General features: G+C 39.2%; 1 protein-coding gene across 1 annotated transcript in view; it reads left to right on the top strand.

The window, feature by feature from the left end:
- The window catches only part of AATF (apoptosis antagonizing transcription factor), a 108,036-nt gene that overhangs the window by 66,287 nt on the left and 21,673 nt on the right, over positions 1-20,076 (top strand). The window contains exons 9-11 of the mRNA XM_086360412.1: positions 3,848-3,915; positions 5,843-5,923; positions 15,384-15,455. Of these exons, the coding sequence (XP_086216538.1) occupies positions 3,848-3,915; positions 5,843-5,923; positions 15,384-15,455 (221 nt within the window). The remainder of the gene's footprint in view (positions 1-3,847; positions 3,916-5,842; positions 5,924-15,383; positions 15,456-20,076) is intronic.

Genomic DNA, 20,076 nt, shown 5'->3' with positions numbered 1-20,076 from the left:
CTCTCAGTTTGGAGCTTCTGTGACTCCGTTTTTCCAGAGAATCGAGCCTCCTTCCCCCCTGCCCCGGTGGACAGTCACTTGGCCACGTGGACACTCCATAAGGCCCCATGGTTCTGCCCCTGCCCTCCTTTTAGGGGAGCCGCCCTCTGAGCTCCTGCTCATGGGGGCTCCATGGGCCTGATTCACTCACCTTCATTGCCTGTGGGCCCTCGGGCGATAACTTCCTTTTTGCTCTTCATCTCCTGACTATCTTGGAAAATTCTGTGAAAATGTACTCTCACTAGCTCTCCCTTTCCTCTTTTTTCCTTGTGGGTTAATACATCTTTTTACTTTTTCCTCCTCTACTGTCTCTTGGAGGAGTTGAGAAGGGAGACGAGATAAACCAATGTGTTCAGCCTGCCATTTTAAACTGATTCCAGCATGCCTTTTTCCAGGCAGAATATGGTAACTGCTGGTTAGATTCTGATAGTACTGTCAATGTCATTCCTTGCATACGTGGTTATGGGTCACATAGGTTTTTGTGGGCTGACTGGGGAACCCACCCACATGTATGATTTTCCCCTAGAACTAGAGAACAGACTAGAACAAAAATATTTCACACACCTCTCCATTTTCCAGATCACATAGAAAATTACAGATACTGTATCATTATTGTTGAAATGAAAACCTCTGGTAACTACCACAAACCTTAATTTTAATGGAAAAGTTTGTTCCTAAGTGAAGCCATAAAAATTGAACTAAGAGGCAAAGCTAAATTCTTCCATCAGTATCCCTAAAACTTCATTTTTCAGCAACTTTTTGGAAAGCAGTATTCCTGATTAAATTTAAGCCTAGTGTTAGTGAGAGCTATGGGAAATGGCAATAGCCAGGAGAAGAGTTTATTTACCTGAATTTTCTTGCTGCTTTCTTATTCTTGCCTTGCACACAACACAGTCTTCTCACACTGAATGAATTCATCGGGCTGCATGGATAACCTAGATTCAGCCAGACAGACCAGTAAAACTCTCTTCCTAACCACAAGTGACTAAGAATAGCTGTGTAAAGCACCAAGGTAATGAAAATGCAACCCAGAATATGTAAAGTGCACAGGGTGCTTGAGAGTAAATGCTGCACCAGCTTGGTGTTGGAATCGCAGGGACTGCTGTGCGTGTCACACCCCCGCTGCGGGCGTGGGGCTCCTGTTTCCAGCCGTCTCCATTGTGCTGGGGCAGCTTTTCCTGAGCTCCCAGTGGCTGTCCCCAGTCTCAAGGGATCAGAGACCGTTAGGAAAACCAGGAATGGTGGCTGTTCTCTCTTACATGGCTGGAACAAGGTAAGGGCAATGAGATGTAGTCATTCCATTATTTATTTTCCTTCCTTTTTTGAAAAAAATATTTATATATTTTTAACAGATTGATGATTGCCTTGCAATATTGGTTTGATTTCTGTCACACATCAACATGAATTAACCATAGGTGTACATATGTCCCTTCCCTCTTGAATCTCTCTCCCACCTCCCGCCCTTTCCCACCCCTCTAGATTATTACAGAATAAGCCCCACTGGGGCTTCCCTGGTGGCTCAGATGGTGAAGAATCTGCCTGCAATGCAGGAGACCCAGGTTCAATCCCTGGGTTGGGAAGATCCCCTGGAGAAGGGAATGGCAACCCATTCCAGTGTTTTTGCCTGGAGAATCCCATGGACAGAGGAGCCTGGTGGGCTACAGTCCATGGGGTCACGAAGAGTCGGACAGGACTGAGCAACTAGTGCAGTGTGAGTTCCCTGAGTCATACAGCAGATCCCCATTGGCTATCTATTTACATATATACATTCATCCACGCTGCTCTCCGTTTATCTCACCCTCTCCCTCTTCTCCTCACCCTTGTCCATAACTCTGTTCTCTGTCTGCGTCTCCATTGCTGTTCTGCAAACAGATTCATCAGTATGTTTTCCTTCCTTTTTATTCTTTTTCTTTCTTTAAAAAATTTTTTTTTGTTAAGCTGTCTTTCCTCTGCCTGCGCAACCTTGCTTTTGACAGGATGTTGACTAGGAACCAGAGCCCATTTTGGCTCAGCCTTAAGGGCAGCTGTTTACAGAGTAGCATGTTACACGGGGCTCCTGTGTCGAACGTCTGTGTAACACTGGATTTGGATCTTGTATCTAGCTGCCAGAAGTGACTGTGATGAAGTAGGGGAGATAAACTGATAGATTGGCTGCCAGAAAGATGTTGGGAGTCAATCAGATAAACAGGGCAGAGAAATAGCTTGCTGTTTTCCAGTGATAATAAAACAGAGGCCTCCGGTCCCCACATTTTTAAACATAATTGCTACGGTAATAATGTCTAAAATAAGCAAATGAAAAAACAGCACAGGGTGTTTTTTTATTTGCGACTGAGATTGCCTTTTCCCTTTTGCAATAAAGATTCATCCTATATGGAAATGAATATTTTCACAGATTTGTTTTCCTTCTCCCAGTGCTCACTTACATAAGCAAATGACAATTAGAAACTGAACTGCTTTCGTAGGAATTTATCCCTTCTTTATTCCCCTCAGACTTAGACTGTTTAACTTGGTGAACTATATATATGTTGCTTCTGTGCCTTACCTACAAAATAATTACTTATGTTTGTGAAGAAACAAGTTTTAAAGTCAAACCTATATTCTTGACTGGTGACAAGCCGGAAGGGGTTTATTTTTAGGATTTCTTTCAGAAGATTTTTTGGAATTTTAATCTCTGTTGCTGTTTCCCTGCACCGCATAGCACTTGTATAGGAGAGATGATAATCTAGTTTTATTATTATAAGTTGAAATTCTCCTCCTTTAATGTCTAACTTTTAAATTTATTGCTTCTCCTAGCTAAGACTTTTTAAGATCCAATGCAAATTCTTCATTGTGTGTGAGAGCTAGAGAAGTAGACGGAGCTTGCACTCGGGGGACTAACCAGGATTAAGAGGAGAGCTGGAGAGTGGTTTATTTCCCATGGAGTTAGTTGTGTGCACTGAGAGACTGGCTCTCTGGGTTGTGTTCAGAGTACAACTTTCTTTAGGTTCCCTCTTAAAATTACTATGACTGTATATGTGTTGGTATCATATATGGTTGGGCTTCCCAGGAGGCTCAGTGGTACAGAATCTGCCTGCAATGCAGGAAATGCAGGTTTGATCCTGGGTTGGGAAGATCCCCTCAAGTATTCAGAAGATCCAGTATTCCTTACCTGGAAAATTCAATGGACAGAAGAGCCTGACGGGCTACGGTCTGTGGGGTCGCAAGAGTCAGATCTGACTTAGCAACTGAGCACTGCTTTGCAGACTGCATGGTTAAAACATTTATTCATAAGCATGGTAGAGTATCAGGTATGGAAGGCAAGAGCAGAAAGTCCACAGTTCTAATTATATCCAGTAAAGGCTTTTTGCCTAAAGAAGACCATCCTGACTGCTGGGGTTATAGGTCAGAAGTTAACCACATACCATTATCTTGTGGGTGAGAAGCCGATGCATTTTCCTTTTCGCCACCCAGCCCTTCCCACCTGACCTTTTAAAGATTCTCCATTGATATCAACAAGGAGGACAAGACTAATCATAAAAACAACGAAGGGGATGTTGCATACTCATTGATCCGTTTGAGATGAACTGCGGGACAATAAGTCTTCCAAATGGACTTCTGCTCTCAGTTATTGCAATAGCCACCTTTTTAAAGATGTATAAATATGAAAGGGTTAATGGGAATTTGGTCATGCTCTTGCCACTGGGTTGTCCCTTATTGATTGTAGTTTCAGAGCTGTCACTGTGCCATTCAGAATTCCTCCAATGCCCTTTTAAAGTCAGTTGGTGCTGGGAGATGATAAATAAGTCACCTGCTTTCCTTTCTCCCCTAGCTTCTCCGAGAACTCATAGAACGGAAGACCAGCTCCTTGGACCCCAATGATCAGGTGGCCATGGGAAGGTAATTTGGATATGGCTTTCTGTTCATATAGGCAGCCTGTGTAATAGTTTCTCCATCTGAGTCCCCTTAATTCTACTTCCAAGGCAACGACTGGTTCTATAATTATGAAAGCTGGGTGTTCCTCGGTGGCCTAGTGGTTAGGATTCCAGGTTTTCTCTACCTTGGCCAGGATTCAGTTTCTGGTCGGGGAATTGAGATCCTGTAAGCTGTGTGACGTGGCCAGCAAAAAAAAGTTAAGCATGATAACAAGAGCTAGACAGACAAAGTGATGGAAATTGTTTCCTCTACATTGCCATAACTTGAATGGCAATTTGAATGAGATTACCAAATATCTACCTGTAAAGGGTTTATTTTAGGGTTTGTTTCACAAAGTCCATTTTAAGCTCTTTGCATTGAAATTAGATCTGTATCAGTCTCTGATCAGTGGATAAAAATGTGTGCTCTCAGCTGTCAGGACCTGGCACTGGGCACAACCCATTCCTCGCTCTGTGAGTCTGCTCTCATTTAGACCTCTGCCCCTTCAGTGAAAGCTGCCGCAGAATTAGACGTGGACCTCGGCAGCATTGCCCAGATGTCAGGGTAGGATGGAACACAGTGAAGGAAGGAAGACCCTTGTGTGTATGCTTCATCCTGTGGTTGGAAAACAAAAAAGACATTTAAAGTGCTACCTAATGAATAGTGTACATTTAAATAGCCATGAGCCGTAACTTGCAAGAGCATAAATGGAAACCAAAGCTGCAGGTGTCAGAATGGGATTCTGGGGAAGAGCAGCATTCTGAGAGATCACAAGGAAAAATTTGTGCTGATGAAATAATTTTATGTGAGTAAAACCTTTGAAAATTAGGATAGGATGTTAATATTTTGTATATCACTGGAATGCTATAGAGAGCTGTTCACTATAAATTTAATGTGATCGAGCAAATTGCATTTAAGTGGTGATTATATTGTACATCTATCTGACTTTACAATAAAATAGATTATGGTAATTAAGATTATATTAAGATTACAGTAATTGGATTTCCCTAGATTTTTTTTTTTTTTGATGTTGAACTTTCATTTGAGTCAGGTAAGATGACCAGCTGCTGCTCTTTCTCTGTTTTCCCCCCACATTTTGTTCATATACACAATTTATGAAGATTTTCTTAGCCCAGTATCCTTTATTTGAAAACGAATTTCTTTTAATTTAAAATGACTTGCTGAAAATATGACTCTTGTTTGGATCCTGATTCAAACAAACCAACTGTAAAATTGAGACAATCTGGAAAATTCAAAGACTGACTGAATATTTGATATTTAACTTTTTTTCGGTGTGACAGTGGTATTGAGATTATTTGGGGGCTCCTGGTATTGAGATTTTTTTGGAGGTGGGGGGAAGCACTTTTAGCAACACATTCTGAAATAATGTAGCTGAAATGAAAATTAAATAAAATGACTATAAAACTAGTATCAATAGTAGATAATTCTTAACACTTAGAAAAAATGGAAAGCACAAGGAAAAGCAGCTGGGTATTAACAATGGGAAAATTAGATTTAGAGAATTCACATGTTCAAACCAAACAGCAGGTGCAATATTAGTCATAGAATAGGCTGTGCAGCTAAACATCAGCAGCAAACCCAAGCACCTACACTCAGTGCGATAGGTTTCCCTGCAGACTGGTAGATTTAGTGCTTGCCACAGTAACTCCACATACTAAGGAGCGTTGTTCACCAAATCTGCTGGAGAATTTCCCAGCTGCCATTTGTTTTTTTTACCGTTGCACAAATCCTCTTCAATCAATTAGTCGCTTTGGCCCCAGTCTGTCTTGAGGAGCTTGGTGTAGGTTGAATGATTTCTTTATGCAGCGTTGTTAGTGAGAAAAATTCTGATTTGTCAACACATGTAACTATTTCTGTTGATGATGCATAATATCACTTGTGAATTTCCCAGGCAGTGGCTTGCAATCCAGAAGCTAAGAAGCAAAATCCACAAGAAAGTAGATAGAAAAGCCAGCAAAGGAAGGAAACTTCGGTGAGTTACTTTTTAGAACAGATGTTAACATTGTGTGTTGTTACTACTTCTTTTGCATGTTGCCTATGACATTTTTTTCTATTCTTCTGATGATTCTATGTTTAAGGAGCAGAAAAATCACTAGAGCAATATTTGAGGCTTTTTTCAGATTCAGTTTTTCTTACTCTGAAATGGAAAGATAGTGTCAGTTACTTTTTGTTTTACTGCTGTGAATGAATAGGTTGAATAATATTTGTATTTCCCTGAAAGAGACATAATCAAAAAAGAAGACAAGAGAATTGAAATTGCCTTAGTTTTGAAAAATGATTTCCTTATTACAATGTAAAAATTGTACTTTGGAGTCTTATTTAAGCAGAATTATATTGGTCCATTTTCATGATGCCATACATGTACCTAGTATGCTAAAAAGATAAAAAATAAAGGCTTCCAGAGATTGTTAACACTGTGCTTAAATGAGATGAGGAGTGGAACTTTTATGAGAATATAGAAACATATCTGAGTGGAGGAGAGCCCTCAAACCTGTGAGCCCTTGAAAGTCTTAAAAAGAATGGAAACAAGGAACCAGAGTAGAAGTGACATTGGTGTGCTTTCAGATTGAGATTCCTTGTAACTATTTTTATATATTACATAATATCACTCACACAAGGCCTCAGTGTCGAAGAAACTACTTGTAATTCAAGTGCACATTGAAAAAAAAATCTTAGACTCATTGTGTTAGGCCAGTTTTAGGCAGATAGCTAATCCCACACTTTTGTTAGAGCCTGCCTGTCATTAAAATTATTTCTGGACAAATGTGGATCTATCTCATTTTTAAGTATCTTCAGAGAAGCAGATTCTACTACTTTAATTAACCTGTTTTAGTATTTAACAGAACTCATCAGGAAATGCTTATTTTTCTTTAAGTTTGAAGAAGTGCAAAGTAGCTTTTCATTATCTTTTGACTGAAAGTCACTCTTCTTAAATCTGAATCTTAAATTGTTACAGTTTGTTTAACTTTTTTCATGTGCTGAAGTTTCCAAACCTTTCTGCTTCTCCCAAGTTTGTTTTCAGTGTACCTACCAGTTAAGAGCATGGACTCAAGAGCCAGACTCCCTAAGTCTGAATCCCACCTTTGATACCAATTAGTAGTTACTCTGAGCAAGACCCTTAAACTCTCTGTTCTAGTTTCTTCATCTGTAGAATGGGGGTGATAATAGTACCAGACTTGTAGGGTTGCTGTGGGGATTAAATGAGTACGTGTATGTACCGCTTTTAGACTAGCACCAGAAACACAGCATGGGGGAGGGCATGGCAGCCCACTCCAGTGTTCTTGTTGGAGAATCGCAGGGACAGTGGAGCCTGGCGGCTGCAGTCCACAAGGGCCACACAGAGTCGGACACGACTCGAGCGACTAACACAGTACAACAACCGGGACGTAGCAAGCACTATGTAAGTGTCTTTGCCATTATTCCTATCATTGCTACTGCTGTTATTATCCCAAGACTGGATCAGTCTCCTACTGGAATGTTCGTTTACTTGCTCACTCACGGACGTGTCTCACTGGTACCTGTCTCTTTTGTACCCCCATCCCTGATAGGATTTAAAGAAGAATGTTAACTACTGCTATGTCACTTCAGTCGTGTCCGACTGTGTGACCCCATAGACAGCCTCCTACCAGGCTCCTCTGTCCCTGGGATCCTCCAGGCAAGAACACTGGAGTGGGTTGCCATTTCCCTCTCCAATGCATGAAAGTGAAAAGTGAAAGTGAAGTCACTCAGTTGTGTCCGACTCTTAGCGACCCCATGGACTGCAGCCCACCAGGCTCCCCCGTCCCTGAGATTCTCCAGGCAAGAACACTGGAGTGGGTTGCCATTTCCTTCTCCAATGCATGAAAGTGAAAAGTGAAAGTGAAGTCGCTCAGTCGTGTCCAACTCTTAGCGACCTCATGGACTGCAGCCTACCAGGCTCCTCTGTCCATGGGATTTTCCAGGCAAGAGTACTGGAGTGGGGTGCCATTGCCTTCTCCTAGTACTTTGTAATTGATCAGGCTGAATAAATACCTGTTCTTTAATTTTGAGATTAGACTTTTCTCCAATACTGCACTTTTAAAATTGTAACTTTGAAAAAGACATATACCTTATGTATGTTATCACTTTCATGTGGAATCTAAGAAATAAAACAAATGAATGTACATGACAAAACAGAAACAGGCTCACAGAGGGAACAAATGAGTGGCTCTCAGTGGGGAGAAGGAGGGGTGAGATGGGGATATGGGGATTAAAAGACAAACTACTGTGTACAAAATACAATGGCAGCAAGGACAAATTGAACAGCACAGGGAAGTATAGCCATTATTTTATAATCACTTTAAATGGAGTATAATCTATAAAAATGTTGAATCACAATGTTTTGTATCTGAAACTAATACAGTGTTGTAGATCAAATATACTTCTAGTTAGTTAATTAATTAATAGCTCTGTGAGGCTTTAAATGTTCTCTTGAGGGAGGAGCCAGGATTTCAGTCAGGAGACTGGCTCTGTCTGGCTGTATGATGTTGGTTGCTCTTTATTCTCTGAGCATCACTTTACTCATTTAATAAGTGGAGATACTAATCCGTGTGTGTGTGTGTGTGTGTGTGTGTGTGTGTGTGTGAGTGAGCCTGTCAGTCGTGTCCAACTGTCTGTGATCCCATGGACTGTAGCTCTCCAGGCTCCTCTGTCCATGGAATTCTCTAGGCAACAATACTGAAGTGGGTCGCCATGCCCTTCTCCAGGGGATCTTTCTGATCCAGGGATCAAACCTGGGTTTCCCGCATTGCAGGCAGATTCTTTACTTACTGTCTGAGCCACCAAGGAAGCCTGATTTGGTTTGAGGGATGGATTTGATTTGAGGATTCAAATAATGTGTATATGTCTGGTACATAATAAACATTTGAAAGTGTTAGATTCTTCGATTTCTCTTGTGTTTATCTGTTGGCATTGCTGTTGCAAATATATGGTCTTTAAAAGAATTGAAAAGAGCAAAAGATGTCTTTTTTCATTATTGTATTTTTGTGAGTTTTAAAGCTGCTAGGGCAAATATCTATAATCGTGTGTCCCTTGAGGGCAAGAATTGTGCTGATTTTTTCAAGTTAATTCCAACCTTAATGCCTACTGTAGTGCCTCACAGACATGTTTTTGGATGATTATGACAGTAAAATTAACCCGCTTATCAAGTAAGACTTTCTGTGAGATGCAACATTCACACTTCACACTGAGCAGACTAGGAAGAGTTATTAGCCTATGGAAAGGCCAAAAAGAATAATGTTTGCCAAAACACAGGCTTGAGAATATCCCCGTCTGTTTTGAGAACCAAAGTTCATTTGTTTTGGCAGAGACTTGAAGTAAATATGGGGGAATAACAGGAGGTGAGACTATGTGAATAAGAGGGTGCTAAATCGTGGTCATGCTCGACATTTGGACTTTATTCTGTTGACTGTAGCAAGTCATTGAAAAACAAGGAAGCCTGAGCAGCTGTCAGAGCTTGGAGCGTGCATCGCAGCTAGCTGCACTGCGGGGCCCTAGATCGAGGCCTGGGAAGACAGGGGGCAGTAGGGCAAAAAATGGGGACACTTGCATGCGGCCTGTGGTTTAGGTTATGTATTGCACAGATGTTAATTTCCTAATTGTGGTAATGACATTTGTATGAGTTGTTACCATTCGAGGAAGCGAGGTGAAGGTGCACATGAACTCTGCACTATTTTTGTAACTTTCCCATAGGTCTACATTATAGCACAGCACAAGAAGTAAAAAGAAAAGTAATAAATAAGGTCACATGCTTTGAATTGTGTTGCAGTTTCATCACCTGTATTCATCAAGGCTTTCTTTGTGACCATGAACATGTGGGATGTGGTCAGAATCAGTGATGTTCATATATAGCAATAACGACAACTAACATTTATAAAACTCTCTCTGTCGGGCACTGCAGAGCAGTTTACATGCAGAAGTGGAAAAGACACAACCTCCGATGCTAAAATGTTCAGGTTTGAAATCTGGCTCTTGCACTTACTGGCCTTAAGACCCCTTGGGCAAGTCACTTAACATCTCTCTGTGCTTCGGTTTCCTCATCTGTCAAGCCAGTATGATAATAGAAGGCACATCCCATAGGACTGTCATGCAGATTGAAATTAGCTAACTCATGTAAAGTACTTAAGAAGATAAGTGACTCACCCACTGTTACAGAGCTAGTAATCATGAACGTAGATTTAAGCTAATTGGTCTGATTCCAGAGTCTACTTCTAACCTGTGGCTCTTGAGTTGTTTCTCTGGCCAGGACTTCTCAGGCACCGAAATGATATCTAGGCTATATTAGAACTCTGCTGTGAAGGTTTTAACAAAGGGCCTATGAGAATAGGTTTAGTTGCTCAGTCGTGTCTCCGACTCTTGCAACCCCATGGACTGTAGCCCATGAGGCTCCTCTGTCCATGGAATTCTCCAGGCAAGACTACTGGAGTGGGTTGCCATTTCCTTCTCCAGGATAGATGGGAATACATGTCGTAAATAACTTCCTTTAAATTAGACCCCCAGAAGAGCTGGTGGTGTGCCAGCTGTCATCACTGGTGCTAGGTTCCACCATGGGCAGCCTTTGCTCTTTGTTTGTGGTTCAGTTCAGTCGCTCAGTCGTGTCCGACTCTTTGTTACCCCATGAATTGCAGCACGCTAGGCCTCCCTGTCCATCACCAACCCGTGGAGTTCACTCAAACTCACGTCCATCGAGTCAGTGATGCCATCCAGCCATCTCATCCTCTGTCGTCCCCTTCTCCTCCTGCCCCCAATCCCCCCCAGCATCAGGGTCTTTTCCAATATGTCAGCTCTTCACATGAGGTGCCCAAAGTATTGGAGTTTCAGCCTCAGTATCAGTCCTTCCAATGAACACCGGACTGATCTCCTTTAGGAAAGACTGGTTTGACCTCCTTGCAGTCCAAGGAACTCTCAAGAGTCTTCTCCAACACCACAGTTCAAAAGCATCAATTCTTTGGCGCTCAGCTTTCTTCACAGTCCAACTCTCACATCCATACATGACCACTGGAAAAACCATAGCCTTGACTAGATGGACCTTTGATGGCAAAGTAATATCTCTGCTTTTTAAGGTTGGTCATAACTTTCCTTCCAAGGAGTAAGCATCTTTTAATTTCATGGCTGCAGTCACCATCTGCAGTGATTTTGGAGCCCCAAAAAATAAAGTCTGGCACTGTTTCCATTGTTTCCCCATCTATTTCCGTGAAGTGATGGGATCAGATGCCATGATCTTAGTTTTCTGAATGTTGAGCTTTAAGCCAACTTTTTCATGCTCCTCTTTCAGTTTCATCAAGAGGCTTTTTAGTTCCTCTTCACTTTCTGCCATAAGGGTGGTATGTTTGTGGTAGGGTTGGAGAAAAAAGAAATACCATAGCAAAGGTGAACACTGTCTTGTGGAAACATTAATTTCAATGATAGCAGGTCAGTGGCATCACCCTGGTCAGATTGGGTGTTAGCAGTTTGCTGGTTGGATGCTAGAAAATAACTTAAAAAAAAAAAGAAATATGCTGGTTTGGGGAAATAATTATAATTATTAATTACCAGTATTTTACTCAGCATTATCTATAAGTGGATTTGATCCTGATTTAAGCAGAATCTTAATGTAAATGAATTAAACTCTCAGGCCTTTAATAATGAAATGTCATACTGTGTTTTGTATTTGTCTGTTCTTCTGCAACAAAGTTATATTTATCTCTTAATATGGTTGGTAATTTTAATACTAAAACATGCATCCATCCTCAGCACTGAGATGAGGTAAAAATGCATTGTATTAAATCATCTTTTATCTGATTACTACTTAAAAGCCTGTCCTTCATCATGCAGTTACTAGTTATTGAATATATTGTATTAAAGTGTAAAGGTATTCCACAGAGCAGTGCCATCCAGTAAAAAGTATCTTTACATGTGTAATTTTTTTTATTTTTCTTTTTAATTGGAAGATAATTGCTTTGCAGTGTTGTGTTGGTTTCTTCCGTGTATCAGGATGAATCAGCTGTAAGTATACACATGATTATACTCCTTCCTGGCCCGCCCCTCCAGGTCATCACAGAGCCGCAGGCTGCACTTCTCTGTTGCACAGTGACTTCGCTGGCTCGCTCTCTCACACCTTGTGATGCGTATGTCTCAGTGCTGCTCTCTCAATCTGTCCCACCCTCTCCTTCCCCGACTGTGTCCACGAGTCCATTCTCCTAAGTCTGTGACTCCTACTCCTGCCCTGCAAATAGGTTCATCAGTTACATGTGTAATTTTCAATGTTCTAGTAGCCGCAATTTAAAAGGGGGAAAAAGAAATGTGTACTTAAGTAATAATGCATTTCATTTAGCCCAATATCTAGCTAATATTATTTCAACAGTTTATTGTTTTAAAATTATTAGTGATATCTTTTACATTTTTTCCATCTGAATTTTCAAAACCTGGTGCACACTTCCAGTGTTCAGTAAGCCACATGTGGCCGATGACTCCTGGGTCAGACAATGCAACCATTGGGTATAGTTCATAGTCTTTGTGTAGACAGTGAATTAAACCTGTCTTTGAACATAGCCAAGAATAGTTTTCATTTTTTCAGATGAAAAATGAAGTTTGGTGAAGCCTAAAAGACATTAAAGGGCTTCCCTGGTGGCCCAGACGGTAAAGAATCTGCCTACAATGTGGGAGACGTGGGTTCGATCCCTGAGTTGGGAAGATCCCCTGGAGGAGGGCATGGCAACCTAGAATGGATAAGCAACAAGGTCCTACTGTATAGCACAGGGAACTGTATTCAAAACCCTGTGATAAACCATTATGGAAAAGTATATGAAAAAAATGTGTGTGTGTATATATATATATCAGTTCAGTTCAGTTCAGTCTCTCAGTCATGTCCAACTCTTTGTGACCCCATGGACTGCAGCATGCCAGGCTTCCCTACCCATTACCAACTCTAGTAGCTTGCTCAGACTCATGTCCATCAAGTTGGTGATGCCATCCAGCCATCTCATCCTTTGTCATCCCCTTCTCCTCCTGCTTGCCATTTTTCCCAGCATCAGTCATCAGGTCATCAGTCAGTTTTTCGCATCAGGTGGCCAAAGAATTGGAGCCCCAGCCTCAGCATCAGTCCTTCCAATGAATATTCAGGACTGATTTCCTTTAGTTTGATCTGATCTTCTTGCAGTCCAAGGACTCTCAAGAGTCTTTTCCAACACCACAGTTCAAACCCATCAATTCTTTGGCACTCAGCTTTCTTTATGGTCCAACTCTCATATCCATACATGACTACTGCAAAAGCTGTAGCTTTGACTTGATGGACCTTTGTTGGCAAAGTAATGTCTCTGGTTTTTAATATGCTGACTAGGTTGGTAGTAGCTTTTCTTTCAAGAAGCAAGCGTCTTTTAATTTCATGGCTGCAGTCACCATCAGCAGTGATTATGGAGCCCAAGAAAATAAAGTCTGTCACTGTTTCCATTGTTTCCCCATCTATTTGCCATGAAGTAATGGGTCAGGATGCCATGATGTTCATTATTTGAATGTGGAGTTTTAAGCCAGCTTTTTCACTCTCTTCTTTCACCTTCATCAAGAGGCTCTTCAGTTACTCTTCGCTTTCTGCCATAAGGGTGGTGTCATCTGCGTATCTGAAGTTATTGATATTTCTCTCAGGAATCTTGATTCCATGTTGTGCTTCATCCATTCTGGCATTTCGCATGATGTACTCTGCTTATAAGTTAAATACACACACATGTATATATGTACACTGAATCACTTTGCTGTACAGCAGAAATTAGCAAAACTTTGTAAATCAATTATGCTTCAATAAAATAAAGAAAAGAATCTTCACTTTAGCACTGTTTATAATGCTTTTTTAAGGGGGAAGACTGTATACATGCTTATCAATAGGAGGTTTAGTAAATTAGAATATATTGATGCAACAAAATATTCTGGAACTATTAAAAAGAATACAATATGACATAGTAGAAAAACACATAATGCATGAGCATATTACGTTTATATTTGTCTTATATATGGAGAATGCTACAGGCAAACTTAACAGTGATTATTTCTAGAGATTACAGGGGACTTGTCAGTTCTTTCTATATTTCTGAATTTGTAATTATATATTACTTTTTATAATTAGGAGATAATGGGCATAAAGAAAGTATGATTAACAGAGATTTTGTTTTTGCATCTTATAAGAAGTGAAGAATTGGAAACAATACAACTGTTCAGAAATATGAAAATATATTTATAGTACTTGCTGGAATTTTGTATACAGCTATGGAGATACAATGCTAAGTGAAAAAAAGAATAGGAAATTGTATTGTGTGGATTACTATGTAAAATAAACATAATTAACCAAAATACTAATAATATTAATAAATATTAATAATAGTCCTTCTGTAGATAAAAGAATATGTGTGCATTTTTTGTGTGCTTAGTTGGTTTTCCAAATTTTCTGTAATGGATTTATGCTTTTTTCTATTACTCCTGTAATGGGAAAAATCTTATCACTATTAGTCTTTAAAATTGATTTGTTAAAAGATTGAAATTTGGCAGGCTTGGCTATTTGGTGGTAGAGAATCAAATTCTTTGATGTGTGTAAAAATGTTTTTTAAATGGTGAAACATTACACATATGTTATATCATTTTTGTGTGGATAGTGTTTTGCCCAAGAAGAGGTTTTTTTTTTTTTGGTTAGAATTTTATATGACATGTCCTGCAGCCTCTTCTTTTATAAATAGAAAGGGGTACCTTCTTTGAATTCTCTTAGCTATAATTTGGTCTGTATAAGGTCAAATATTTCTTCAGCCTCCTTCACCAGAGGATCTCAAAGCACTTCGTATAAAAATACCTCTTTTTTCCTACTGGTGGGAGATGCAACTGACAAAACTTCCATTTTTATAGCCCCTTGACTGACGTGTAGGGAGTAGACTCCTCATGCACTCAGTTGTGCGCCTTAGTTTAAGAGGGGCGAAATGAACGATCTGGTGGGACTGGTGAATGAAGGTGGTTCTGGAAGCCTTTTCTGACTCAGGGAACCCATGCTAGTGAGTGATGAGGTGTTCCATTTGGATGGTATGCCACTGCCTCTGCTCCCGACTGAAAAATGATTAGGATATATGCAGAGAAGGGGACAATGGGGTAGTCCGGTCCTCACCATCTCTTGTCTGGAGTGATGTTTAAGGCTTAGTGTATTGCTTCAGGGCACAGATGATATAATGGAGTTGTGTAGAACTACTGTCATTTACAATGTGCTTTTATCAGACTTTTCTCCTATAGCATTGAGGAAAAAGGGTTTTTATGGTTGTGAGTGGCACATGCCTAGAAACTGTTCCCTGCTCCACTCTGGAGCCAGATATTCTTGTGATCATCTGGAGTTTGTTACCTCATAGAATGTGTTTCCTGTTCTAGGTTAATAGTTACTAATGTTGCTGCCTGTTTGTTTCCTATTTACTTAGGTTTCATGTGCTTAGCAAGCTGCTGAGCTTCATGGCACCTATTGACCATACCACAATGAATGATGATGCCAGGTGAGTAATAGATTAATTATATGTCTCAAATGGCTTCATGAAAGCCCAGTATTGACCTGTGCTAAAGCCTGTCGCCCTCTCTGTTTCTTCTTATCAGTTAACCATTTGTCATCGGCATTGTTGAAAGGGTCCTTGTAACATCTCTTCACTCCCATAGTTACTGTAAAACCAAAACAAAATTTTCGTAAATCTCAGTGCTGCCTCTGGTGGTTTTTTGTTTTTGCTGTTTTGTTTTTAACATTAGCCACCTGCTTTGGCCATCTGAGCTCTTCTCTAGAGAGATGGGTTAGGACAGCGCACACACACTTGCTTCATGTGTTTGGGATTTTATGTGTATGTTCTCCTTTTAAAAATGGGTGTAGAGCTTGCTCTGGGGATGTGTATTATGTTGTGTTTGTTCAGGGTACTATTGAGGATTTTGGGTTTTTTTTGAGTATTTTTTACAAAAGAAGTACATGCTTATTTTGAAAAATGGAAATGTGTACACAAAAAAATGTATACTCATATAATTCAGAGATAATTAAAGAATTAACTATTTTTTAAAGAATCATTCCTTCTATATTTATTAGTTGGCATTCTACTACAACATAATATTTTTAGAACTTTACTTATCTAGCCATATCTCTTCTCTATTTTTTACATTCATTTATATCAATATGGACTCATGCTTTCCTATTTTATTCAGTTAGTTAGAATCTGTTGCTGTCATTGATTTTGGTTTAAAATTGTCTCAGATTAATAGAGGTCCCTTCAAGCGGGTTTCATCTTTTTGAGATATCCCCAGTTATTCACTGAGCACTTCTTAGTTTCTACCACAACAAGGTATTCTAGGATCATCTCACATGTTCCCATTTCCAGTCCTGGAATCAGTCTTTCTCCAAGGAATGCTGACTGTTTTTAATGGAGTATGGTTTTTAGAAACCAGGTTCTGGGCGCTGAGATGCTCGTTGTTCTAGGCATCATCGTTTCTAGGTTCTCTCAGTGTGCGGAGATAGGACGTGTGTGTATCACATACACATACATATGCACAGGGTATTACCACTTTTAACATCTGAGGGTATTTCTTTCAGTCTTTATGGTTTCCCTTTTAGTATGTTCTTGTTTTTCTTTTTATGTAATTAAAATTATATTCTACTCTTGTGATCTTTTTATTTAAATATTTTGCATACTCTGACCATTTAGTATCATTAAAATTATTCAAAAATTTAAGTGACTATGTAATATCTATTTTAGCCATTCACTAATTTTTGGAAATTTAAATTGTTTTAAATTATCATTGTTGTAATGCTGTGATAGATGTTTTAAAACATAAATCTTTACCAAGTGATATTATTAGTCATAATGTAGGCACATGTGGATTTTGCCAGCTTTATCCCTCAAGCTATACTTAGCCTTTTTATTTGAGAGTATTTAGTTTGCTACTAAACTCTAAACTCCATCAGATTTCCTCCCCTTGAAAGGTAGTAGATATGCAAGTTTAGTTGAACACAGTGATGATTAATTTTTTGTTTGCTTTTGTTCTGATGACAAAACAGCTTATGGATGAATCTGAGTGCATTTATACTCACGTCTTTGTGACTTCCTATGCTTGTCTGTGAATGCTTATGTCTAGCTGGTTTTGCTTGTTTTGTTTTAGGTTTTTTGTTTTCATTTATTTCTTGATCTAGTCTGTTTTTAAAAATAATAAGTGAAATGCATGCTTCTTAGATTCTCTGTCAGGATGACATGAAAAAATTACTTCAACAGGAAAGGAAAATCAGGTTCTTGTAAATGAAAACAAACCCATTCAGGTAACACTATTATTCCAGACATAAAGTGAAACCTAGTTTAAATATTAGTGGCATCTTTTGAATACAGTACTACTGCATCATTTAGAAATCAGTTGTTATTCCTAGTTGGGATTTTACTTGAGTCATCTGATACCCCAGGATACTTGTTTTCCAGAATCTAATTTATTTACTCATAATTTTTGAGGGCCTGCTATATTCTAGATGTAAAGATAACTTGAAGGTGACTTTATTATTAAGGATTATGTTGAGCTTGATGTATAAGAAACAAAACCTGACTACAAAGGCATAAGCAAACAGGAGTTTATTTTTCTGGCAGCATAATTCTAGGGGAGGCAGGTAATGACTAGCAGTGTTTTTCCCTCCTCAGTGGTGTTGGGGCCAGCATCTCTTGGTCTTTCCGCTGTGGTCCCAAGGTGGCTTCTGCAGCTTTAGCCATCAAACATGCATTTCGGGTAGGAAGGAGAGGAAAGGAGTGGTGTCAGCCACATTGATTTTCTTTTATCAGAACAGTAAAAGCTTCTCAGAAAGACCGCCAAAGACTTCTCACATCTCATTGGCCAGAACCCTGTTACGTTGCCACTTCAATAGAGCAGGTGAGAGAGGAGGTGATGGGATTGTGTTTGCTGGGCAACAGTTGATGTGGCATTTGGAGTTTGTACGAAAAAGAAGCTGTCGCTTGTGGACGTTGCTAATTATCAGCATTGTTCTCAGCTGGTTTAGCCACTGTGTGTGTGGCAGGGCGTTAAATAGAGGTCTCAGAGCTGGAGAACCCAGCATACTCGATCTGCGTGGCTCCTGAGGACGCTGAGGCTGGCACATGGGCTCATGCTCATGCTGCATGGTCTGGATAGGCCAGACAAACCACAGGCCAAATAAGTGGGCATTCGCTCTTTCTGCTTCAAATATCAAGTCTTACAGAGCCGGCCGGTAGTGTTACTTTCTCTTAGGAGGAAGGCCTATTTTGTTTTTGTTTAGATAATTCCATAAATGGAAATAATCTAGTACTGTACTGTTTGGTTTCCCACTTTGTGTATACCACAAAATGCTGAGAAATGGAAAACTTTCTTTTCAATATCAGTGCATAGTACTTTTCTCTAGGTGAATAATTTTGGTTTTGCTAAATTATAGATATGCCTTTTTTTTTTTTTTTTAAATGGGGTCTAGATTTGTTGAAGGTAAGCCTCTGGGGAAATCCAACCCATTTTTACAGTTGTATCTGTACAACAGAGTTACAGATATGTCATTCTTGGTGCACATGAATAGAGAATATTTAATGATTTTGAGGTAGAGAAAGGCTTTGTAAGCAAGACGCCAAGGCCAGAAGCCACAGAGAAAGGTATTGGTAGATCTGACTACATGAGTCAATTAAAAAAGATATCAAAAACAAAGTTATAAGTATATAAAAAAATTATAAAGAAAAAGTTCAGTGTAACATGACTTTACCATGTAATTATGCTGTGTTAAGAGTTTTTACAGATCTCTTATGGTACATATACACAATGGAATATTACTCAGCCATTAAAAAGAATACATTTGAATCAGTTCTAATGAGGTGGATGAAACTGGAGCCGATTATACAGAGTGAAGGAAGTGAAGAAAGAAAAACACCAATACAGTATACTAATGCATATATATGGAATTTAGAAAGATGGTAACAATAACCTTGTATACGAGACAGCAAAAGAGACACTGATGTATAGAACAGTCTTTTGGACTCTGTGGGAGAGGGAGAGGGTGGGATGATTTGGGAGAATGGCATTGAAACATGTATAATATCATATATGAAACGAGTTGCCAGTCCAGGTTCGATGCACGATACTGGATGCTTGGGGCTGGGACGACCCAGAGGGTTGGTACGGGGAGGGAGGGGGGTTCAGGATGGGGAACATGTGGCGGATTCATGTTGATATATGGCAAAACCAATACAATATTGTAAAGTTAAAAAAAAAAAAAAAAAAAAAAATATCCCAATACAAATGGTGGGTGAAGCATGTTAACACTCAAACGTAGAAATTATAAAAGAAAAATTGCAAATGGCAAAAAAATAGATTGTCAGTCTTATTAATCAAAGAGATGCAAATTAAAATAATGACACTTCATTTTTTCTTATTAAACTGGAAAGCATTAGAAGGTTGATAATCCCCCATGCTGATGGTGTGAGGAAGCAGACACTTTCATATACAGTTGTTAAGAACGTGATTGGCAGAATCACTCTGGAGGGGTATTTGGCAACACTTAAAAATTTTAAATGTAAGTGTATCTGTTGACCCAGAAAAATCCACTTCTAGCAATTAACCTAAGAAAATAGCAAGTTGGCAAATATTTTTATATAGAGTCTTTACTGCAACATTGTTTAAATGGAGAAAAAAATTAAAAAATCCAAATGACCATCAATAGGGAACTAGTTAAAATGAATCACAGAAAAGAATTCAGTGAAGTTATCAGCAACTATTAAAGGAATAAGTGGAGCTGTATGTATTAGCATAATGTTTAGTGTAGTAAGTAGACTACAAAGTACTGTAGTATAATCCTACTTTTGAATAAATAGACATGTGTGATCAAAAAAGAGTGATGCCTTTAAAAATATGCTGTTATGGAAATATCTCCAGATTATTTTGTTAACTAGAAAAGAGGTTTTTGTAATCTCCATTTATGTTTTAAAAATAAAAATTAAGCAGCTAAATACATACAAATATGTGAATATATATGTTACAGAACTTACATTGATAATATTTAAAATACCTATGGGGAAAGAACTCATGAGGAACGGACAAAGGGAGATGTTTTACTTTTCATGCTTCTGTTTTGCTTTAATTTCCTGCCATGAGAAT

This window comes from Bos grunniens, chromosome 19 (assembly GCF_055505025.1).
Source record: "Bos grunniens cultivar Pamir isolate PY7600 chromosome 19, Bosgru_T2T1.0, whole genome shotgun sequence".
NCBI lineage: Eukaryota > Metazoa > Chordata > Mammalia > Artiodactyla > Bovidae > Bos > Bos grunniens.
This window is presented reverse-complemented; position numbering and strand designations above follow the sequence as displayed.